The sequence below is a fragment of the Buceros rhinoceros genome, unplaced genomic scaffold, assembly GCF_000710305.1.
Source record: "Buceros rhinoceros silvestris isolate BGI_N320 unplaced genomic scaffold, ASM71030v1 scaffold8090, whole genome shotgun sequence".
NCBI classification, from domain to species: domain Eukaryota; kingdom Metazoa; phylum Chordata; class Aves; order Bucerotiformes; family Bucerotidae; genus Buceros; species Buceros rhinoceros.
Genome location: NW_010390175.1, coordinates 56,722 through 66,498, shown reverse-complemented (window position 1 = coordinate 66,498; position 9,777 = coordinate 56,722). Strand labels below are relative to the sequence as shown.

Genomic DNA, 9,777 nt, shown 5'->3' with positions numbered 1-9,777 from the left:
GCAGGATCCTGCGTATGAAGTGAACAAAACTATATAGTGAAATGTAAATACTTGAGCTGAATTTCTGTAAGTCAAGGAATTCATTTTGCCTTCTTGAGAAACAACTACCTTTCTGATATCGTTGCCTGAGAAGCCCTTTGTATACTCACGTATGCTACGAACAACTCCTCGTAATGTGCCATGTAATATATTCTGTCAAATGCTTCTGAAGTTTCTAATTTCACATACATTTGTTTCATTACACTTTATCCTACAAGTGGCTTGACAGCCTATAACGGATTTTATTCATCTATTTCTGACAACTGAACAGCATTATATATTTTCCCAGTGCTTCCAAGATTCTGAATTTTACAACTGTGTCAGCCTACTCTCTACAATTTAAAGAGCAGAATACAGGATTCAACAGTTAGAAGTGAACCACACACCAACCACAGCTCTCTACTTTAGGTAGCTTTTAGTCTGATGCACCGGCTGTGTCTGGGTCCTCTCAACTCACTAATTCCACTAATTACTCTTAACTACAGATTTCTTTATCTGCATGTCTAGAGAACAGCCAAGAACTGAATATGTAACTTCATTGTTGATGTGAACACAGATGGCAAGCTTAATATATAATTTGAAAAAAAAAATGGATAGATGACTGTTCCCTCATTATTTGAAAAAATCTTTTAAAAATCATTTTGAAGTATAATACAAACTTTAAGCAAGAATATTATTCATATCGGGTGATAAATTCTACTTCCCACAAAGCGAATTTCAATTAAGATGCTTGACACTTATTTTACAAACAGCGATAGTATTTTGCAGAAATTGGGTTTTTTTTAAATTTTCAGATTTTCAAAAGATTATCTAATCATTTAGATTAACATCCCTACAGCAAAACTGTGTCTTTCTTTGATTTTTACATGAGAATAAAAGAATATAAAATAATCTCCCGGTATTTATAATATAAATGAAAATGGAAAAATCCCACTGGCATTAATAATCAATTCCTAGAGTAAAATCTCCCACAAAGTTAAGAAAGCTTTTGTGTGTCAACCCCCCTCGGGGTATAACAGTAATTGGCTCTGAGTGATTACTGAGCCACATGGCATTTTCCCACTCGCATATGAAAGCTACGGCACTACGGCTTGCAGTAACTCACAACGTTTTCACGTGTAGATAGTAATTACAAGGCAGACAAATCCACTTTAACGTTTCAAGCAGAATGAGCGACTCTTCAGACATCCTGTACTTATGGACACCATGCCTTGAAATGGGGAAAGGGGAAGACAGCACGTACTTGGCATCAGAATTCCTGATTGATTAAGCTTTCTAGGTCATTACCTTGAGGATACGAAATAAACGTTCATGGTATATAACCAGGAACATGTATTCAAGATGATCTACACAAGAAGGAATCCATTTCTTGGATCAAGGACAAATGAAAGGAAGAACTGAAATCGCCAACTGAAGAGAAGGCACTCCAGAAACACTTGTGGAATTTCCCCTCTTGAAATATTTTATGAAGATAATGATTATGAGATAAAACCATTAAGAATTTGTCATTTCTTCCTAACAGCCAGAACTAAATTAACTCTCTGAAAGTGGTATCAGGCAGTCAGGTTCCTCATAGGCTAACAAAGCTACTTTGAATAACAACATCTACTTCTTGATGTGATTAAGTTTTATAGAAATTGACTTCCCACAATACAAAACAAAGCAAATCATCTGAGGAATATAATGGATGTAATGGGCAGGTAGTGTCTGATAACACTTTACTGTTAACAAATGTTTATCAGTTTCTCATTGAGCAGCTTTTATGATTCCTATTTATAGATAAGAAATGCAGTATGTAACTTACTGACAAAGGTAAATGAATTGTAATATTTATTTTGGATCAATCAGATTATCGAGAAGTCATAGGTCAGGCATTTTTGCATAGCTGATACAGGATTACAGCTCTCTCTAAGAACAAATAGAAGTGGAGAATTTCAGCAAGGGACTTTTTACATTCTGGTCAACTGATTTTCAACGGATCAGATGGTCTCATATAAAGACACAGACGTGCTTTATCACAATTTAAAAGTTTCCTCATACGTGTCCCTAAACAGTCTCTACTCCTTATAATGTACTTTGGTAAAAGTTACTTACTACAGTTTTCTTCATCAGAATTATCACCGCAATCATTTTGGCTGTCACATCTCCAGTGATCTGGAATACAGTTGTTGTTCTTGCACTGGAACTCATGAGGCCCACAAGTTTTTTTATCTGTAATTAAGATGAACATCATTTACATCACTGCAGGCAAAGAGACAAAATGGGAAAGACTGGTACTAAACCAGTGACGTGACAATATTGCTAGGTAGACTGAAGAAGGAGCCACCATAATACTTGACATGTTACTTTCAGAAGTTATTTCTCAAACCACTTTAAGATTCTATTTATTCATTCAAAATGAATATGCTTATACATTTGATGATAAAATTAAAATATGGACTGTATATGCTGTCATTTAAAGTAAAAAATACAAAGTTCTGGAGTGCCCACAAATAAATTTGAAGAGAGGGTATTATTGCACTGAACCTCAAAAACCGCTTTGACTTTTCCTTGAAATTCCCTGTAAGGTTGCTTTACAAAAGATCAGAATCACAGTAAAAGCCAAGAATATTTATCTGAAAATGTACCAAATATGAATTTCTCAAAAGTACATTTGTAGGTAGTAATTTAGGAGTAATTAGACAGAAAACTTTGCATTTTCATTTACACTTTCACTTTCCGATGCCTTGTATTGGGAGGCCACTTATCTGAGGTAAAACACTGTAAAGCGTATAATGCTAAACTGAGATTGATCTCCTTCGTGCAGTGATTTTTCAGCGAGCTTTCCTGCTTACAGAGTAGCATTGTAGGCAAAGCCTCTTGAGATGCGTGAACATCCTGAACTCCTCCAGCAGGAAGGAGCAGCCTCTGTGGTTTATTTCTATTTTTTATTTCTTGAGTAATTCTTTCAGGTTATAAGCACCGAGATGAAATGAAGTAAATTAAGTAGTTATCAGGGACATTTTCTTTGGGGGGAAAAAAAGTTTGCTTTGTAAAAGCCGCAATGACATATTTAAAATTACATGTCACTGTGATATTTCAATAGAAATGTTTTTACATTTCCATTAGGCTATTTCATAGCACGTCAGTTCAGACTTCACACTGCTATCACGACAGCTCAAAGAGTTCTAATAACTGCCAGAATGAAGGACTGAAACACTAGCTTAAATCAACCTGCTTCCTCTGCCTGTGAAATGGAAAAGACAACGAATTAGAGGTATTAGAATTGATGCTACGGCCCAAGCTTTGCTTTTTATGCTTTGTTCTAGGTGTGGTTCTGAAATGAGAATGATAAATCAAAATGGCATTTGAATATCAAGAAGGTGGAGGTAAATGATATTGCAGCTCAGTTGTATACACTCAGAAATTTGGGAGTTACCATACTGCCTGGCTCCTTATTCCCTGACATGACGCTGATTGTAAATAGTTTTCTCACAAAATACTTTTCCCTGTGATGTATGTCAAGATGACAAGCTATGACGTTTCAATCACGACATTTCAAATACTTGCACTGGCAAGCACTTAAAAAAATTTTAACATTACAAAACATAACAATACCCTCTCCCTGGAAAAAAGGACACTCTCACATTTTGTTTTTGTAGCTTTGAAAAAGGTCAGATTTCAAATCAGAAATCCACCCTATATTTATTCAAGTACTTCTAGCAATTTTTCAATCCCTATTAAAATATGTGCCCACAAAATGAGTCCTAAAGACTAATGACAGATTATTCTATTTATTCTTCGACATTCAATACAACTACCAAGATCTAATCAGTAATACAGAGAAGCCAGAGATGACACCCTTTATTTCAGCTACCTGCTGGAATAAAGTAATTTTAACTGCTTCTGCAGAAATATAATCAATTCATCAGCTCTATCAATGAGAAACATGAGAAATTCTTAGAGGCAAAGCTTCTAATTCTGCTCTAAAAAATATGCCTTGGTGGTACAGGACACTGTGGTTCAGGATATTGCCTAAATCTGATGGAAATCAGGGCTTGGTCTGGTGATAGCATGATTCTATCCTTGATCTTCTCTGTAGGTGACTTGCCTCCTCAAATGATCAAATTGAAGTACAGAAGTTTCATGATTATCAGGGGGTCTTGGAGCAGTCCAAAGTTTGTGGAGCGGTGTGTTAGGGCACATAACTCCCTGGAGCTCACAGAGAGAAGCAAAAGTTGGTCCTGTCAAGTCTGAATCTGCTCTGGACCCTTCTGCACAGCCAGTCTTAACTAATATGATTTGCAAATTACTACATTTTTCACTGTTTATGAACTCCAGCAGCAGCAAAGTATGCAATAAATTGACAGCAACTGGATAATACTGTGAGAAAAATGAGGAATGTCACTATACTCCAAACGAGATGCTCATTTACAGCTCCTGCCAATAAAGTAGTAGCATAATACGAAGTTTATAGATGACTCCTATAAAGATTACCATTCGACAAGGACTGCATGAGCCAGACACAGCTATCAGATCAGATAGGCATTATCATCCATTGAAAGAGGACATATTAAGTGGGATGATTATTTCCTTTTGCTTCTTATTTTTTAAAATGACAAGCTACAGTAATATATTCAAACCCACTAGCGTACTCACCACAGTTAGCTTCGTCTGATCCATCGGCACAGTCTGGGTCTTCATCACATACCCACAGCTTAGAAATGCAGTGCTTCGTTGTTTTACATTGGAAATGGTCTGGAGAACAACTGTTTTCAGCTTTAAAGAAAAGGGTTTCAAATTAAAACTAGAAATTTGTGCTAATATTCAAAATTTGTTTTCGAGAAAAAATATTAAGGATACAAAATTCAGAAATTAGATCTCTCTAGCTTCACTTACATAACATCTGTAAGAAAACAGCATTTGGGTTTATATTGCTTATAATTTTGTCTTTTCATATATTTTTTTTTATATAGACCAGTAAGGTCAAATTAATCTCAGAAAGTGTCTTTTGTGATATTCTTTTAACAACAAATAGACTTAACATTGATAGAACCAAACCATTTCAGTAAGAAGCAGCCAGATTTATTTTCTCTTTAATTTTCTAAACCACCAGTTACCAATTCTGAAAGCCCATCTGAAGGACTGAGGAGGCTGTCAATGCTTCGGTCAAGAAGGTAATCAAAATTATTTACAATTTTAACAACAAATAGACTTAACATTGATAGAATCAAACCATTTCAGTAAAAAGCAGCCAGATTTATTTTCTTTTTAATTTTCTAAACCACCAGTTATCAATTCTGAAAGCCCGTCTGAAGGACTGAGGAGGCTGTCAATGCTTTGGTCAAGAAGGTAATCAAAATTATTTACAACTCTGGTGAAATTCTGCACTGTCTATTAAAAGAGGCCATGGGTAAGTGGTGAGAAAAGTTTGACAATTATTTCACTTGATCAGTTTAGCAAAACATCTTTTTTTAACGAATCCTACAGCAAGAGGAAGATGCAGATACCCTTCATCCTCTTCTTTCATGCTTTAAGTTAAAGCTTAATTGCTTTAGTCTCAGACAGTCAATTGACAACAACAAAGATCTTCAGTGCTTTCGTGATTCTAGACCGGCTCCCTTGCAAGCACATATGCCAGATCTCACTCCTTTGTCAACTCTTAGAGCCGAGGGTGTAGAGGCAAGATGAATAAAGAACCTGTATCTGATTAATCTGGAGACAAGCGTATGTATGAGAACCTCCCAGCTGTTCTAAACTGGACTGAACATGGCTGAAAAACTGTGACCTACTCTCTGATAATGTTTCCCCACATGAATGTTTGTTCCCCTCTTACCCTGGGAACTCCATGAGGTTTTTAACAAACTTTCCCACCCTGGTTCAGAAGCAATTTGGTCCTTTTGATGCTATCATTCTTGTTCATTGGGTTTGGCAGGATGAAAAATTTTAGGTTTGTTAAAGTTGGCATGTTATTTCTCTCAGTGTCATGTTCCCACTCATAAATTTACAGTGCTGGAACTAAATAGCATTTAGCTTCTAACTATACTTACAAAAAATAATACTGACGCTCAGCTAGGACACTTCACCAGGGGATTTCAAAGTGCTTTACAAGGAAGACCAGCATAATTACCTCAATTTTACATATGGAAAGCCTTAAGTATGACACGTGACTTTTTCAAGGTCACTTTATATGTAAAACAAAACAGTGGTAAAGCTGGAAAAAGGGTCTGTCCTTTTCAGCCCAGTGAAATTAGCATGAAACAGATAATCTCATCTGTTATCTGTCTCGTGACAGGAGCCCAAGTCCATACAAACTCTGCGGTAAAACTACATAAAACTTTCCCTTTTCGCAATCTCCCCAAAGGCAAGTGAAGAGTTTTCAGAAGCCACACGCGAGGTTCTATTAAAATATAAACCAGCACACTTAACTTTCTTAAGAGAGAAGCTAATAAAGTCTAGGTAAGGGAGAACAGAAATAAAAAAATGTGTATAATTAACCTCCCCCACTCCCCACTGTGTCTTTGCAGGTAGGACGATAGCTGACTTTCAGACGATTCAAAAGCTTGCTTTATGTCACAGCAGTCTGTCCTATCCCCACCAATCTCTCGGAAGTTTTCGACTCCACCACCACTGATCCTGACCCTATGCCTCCCACAGTCCCTGACCCGGCTGTGCTGCAAAGTCTGCTGCTTTGATTTAATTTCTGTCACCTACACTTCAAGATTTTGGGAGCCTTCCATATACCATCTGCAGTTCTTTATAATGAAAAAAGCAATCTTCACTATCTTCCACAGAAGTTTAAAAACCGATTAAGTGTGGCGAGGTAAAGAAACGTAACATGCAATCCAACATATGAAGTTGTCTGCAGAGGCTCCAGCTCTGCGGAGCTGTTTGGAAGATGGCCATTGAACATGACCATCAACAAAACCTTTGCATCCTTAGCAACCCTCCCCTTGGAGAAGGCCATGTTCTTTGCAGAAAGGCAGCACATACAAACCTTGAGAAAACTAATGCAGAAAATAGGAATAAGCACCTTAGCTTAGCAGTAGATCTGAAAAATGAATTGAGTAAAGGACAGAGATGTGTTTCAAGACAACACCACCATTTTAACTACAAAATGACCACAGACACAAGCTATTCAATACATTTCCATGCTAAATATGAAAATACTTTCTCTTATATCTAAGAAAGGTGAAGTGAAAATGAATTTATGAGAAGTAAGGTGTATTAAAACTGAGTAAACAGAAATCAAGTTACATGGGTAAGTTAATGAAGTACCCAGAGGAAAGGGAATAGGAAAGGTATAAAACTCCATGAAAGAAAAAGGATGTACCAGGAGCTATGGATCTACATGTTTTCCAATAAAAGATGCAGAAGAATATCCTTTTCCATTGAAGTGTGTTGCTGCAAGGCATGGCAGATGAAAGCCTCAAGAAGATTGAGTCATTTGTGAGGTGGTTAAGAGCAAAATGGATGTTTCAGTCTAAGTCAGAAACCAAATTAAATGCTTGAAATTAATTGTTTACGTGCCCCTCATTTTCACAATGACTTTAAAAATGAAGTTAATAAATGACATTTCAGTTTGCTTTCTTGTATATGAAGTGCTGCACATCAGTCAATCCCTTGGATTAACCGGTTTGCATGTTCCTCACATTATTTTACATAGAGGACATTTAGGTATTTTACATATTTTACTTCAGTTCCTTGTTGAAACCTGCTACTGCTGTCAGAGCAAAATTCTCTAAACAGAACTTACGACAGTCTCTTTCATCTTCTTCATCACCACAGTCATCCTGTCCATTGCACCTCAGATTTATTGGAATACACTTCTGATTCTTTGTGCACTTGAACTGACCTGACAGACACACGTGCGTGTCTAAGTTAAAACAATAAAAATACCAAGTTAAAAAGATTAAAAGTTAAAGATCGAAAGATTTTAAAATGAAAAGGTAAAAGAATAAAAGTAATGGTTCTTGACAGAATTTAAAGCATGGCATTTAAGTCACTTTAGCATGTTTCTGAAGTCTACAATGTACATAATCACCCACCACAGTTCAGTTCATCAGAGTTGTCCCCACAATCGTTCTCTCCATCACAGATAAAGGCTGGAAGAGCACAAAGTCCAGTTCCACACTGAAAACGTCCTGGCTGACATCTAAATTCAGCTGAGAAAAAAGAAAACCGCTTATGAATACTGTCACAGGAATGGTTGAAGTATCAGCAGTGTGGTTCTACCTCTACGGACCAATCAAAAGAATTTATGACCTTTGTATTTGCCTATATAATCTCAATCTGAGTAGATACCAGCAATTAAAATGTCACGCATCATTGCAAAATTTATTTCCAAGCCTGAGATTTTAAAGTGGCGTAATTGTAGTAACACCTTTTTAATGATACAAAGTGTAACCCTCTACAAGTTGATGCTTACTATTAGCTCAACAGGGACTCGCAGTTTAGGATCTAAACCCTTGAGTTCCAGCCTGCATTCAGGAAACTCACTATCCCACTCTAATTCTATTTCCCATGAAAGGTCTAACATTGTTCCTTCTCACAGCCACTGTCATTTGAATGAACGAGCAACTACACACCCCATAGAAATATTTTATATAAGCAGCATAGCTTAAAATGTGATCTTAGGTAGAATGTTTACTTCTGTTAAAGCTTGCTTCAAAGGCCTCTGCAGCAGAAAAAGAAAACTAATTATCAAATTGTGAAAAAAAGGGTAAGAGATTTCAATTAAAAAAATTAACTGCTGCTTCACTGGAAGATTGCAGACCACATAGTAGAGGATTTTATGTATATAAGCTGAAGGGAAGGAGGCAAGAATCTATTCTGTAGATTAACACAATAGTATTAAAGTAGTCAATGAGTGGGACTGAAAAATAGCACCATCAACAGATATCACAGTTTATGAATCCAGTCAAAAAGGCACTTTTCCAACAAGTAAACCATGCAGTCAGCTACCATCACAGCAACCATCCTTTGGGATGCTGAAAATATCATTGCAATTGACTTCCAGTTATCTAAGATAATCAACAGTAACCTACTATTTGGACTACAGGAGGCTGAGACATATGCTGTATCTGCACCACCTTCAGGATAGTGATCAAAGTTCACAGGATGTGTGCAAAAATATTCACTGTCTATGAAAAAATGTTTCATACTGGAGGGGTGAGATTTAGTTCTCCAAACTTCCCATTGACAATGTTCATAAACCGAAAATACTTATATAAATTATACTGTGAAAAATACACAGAATCTTAGTAGCAATCACATGGAGAATGTTGTTGTTGTTCAGAAAACTGCACTAAATAATAATATATAGCTAAACCTCTGTAACTGCAATGAAACACAATCATATTGGATTGAAATTCCTTATTTCTATTATATAAAAAAATAATCAAATAAACCTGGAAAAATTTTTTATTTATATACAAAAATTTGCAACCTCAGAACACAGATTTAAAATAAAAATCTTCAGCAAAAAAATGTAACTGGGATCAAGCAAAGGATTAAAACATCAAAACCACGTTCTTAAGAGTTTTCCAAAGACCTTAAAAGACCCTCAGTAGAAACGAGTCAATGAAAGTCTTTTACACGCTGACAAAAAGAGCCTGCGCCTTTGTAGATTTGACAGAGACCAAGGAAAAGAAAACAGTGTTCAAAGAAAACCACCTTCCTAACGTCTCTAAAGCATTACATTTGATCCGGGCCCGACGGACAAAACTGGGTTCCGAATTCAGCAGGCACTTACGGCAT

The 9,777-nt window shown here is 36.4% G+C and overlaps 1 protein-coding gene across 1 annotated transcript in view; it reads right to left on the bottom strand.

Moving 5' to 3' along the window:
* Positions 1-9,777, bottom strand: part of LOC104494009 (low-density lipoprotein receptor-related protein 1B-like) — a gene marked incomplete at its 5' end in the record, with an annotated part of 136,594 nt that overhangs the window by 73,557 nt on the left and 53,260 nt on the right. The window contains 4 exons of the mRNA XM_010136787.1: positions 2,134-2,250; positions 4,678-4,797; positions 7,775-7,894; positions 8,067-8,188. Of these exons, the coding sequence (XP_010135089.1) occupies positions 2,134-2,250; positions 4,678-4,797; positions 7,775-7,894; positions 8,067-8,188 (479 nt within the window). The remainder of the gene's footprint in view (positions 1-2,133; positions 2,251-4,677; positions 4,798-7,774; positions 7,895-8,066; positions 8,189-9,777) is intronic.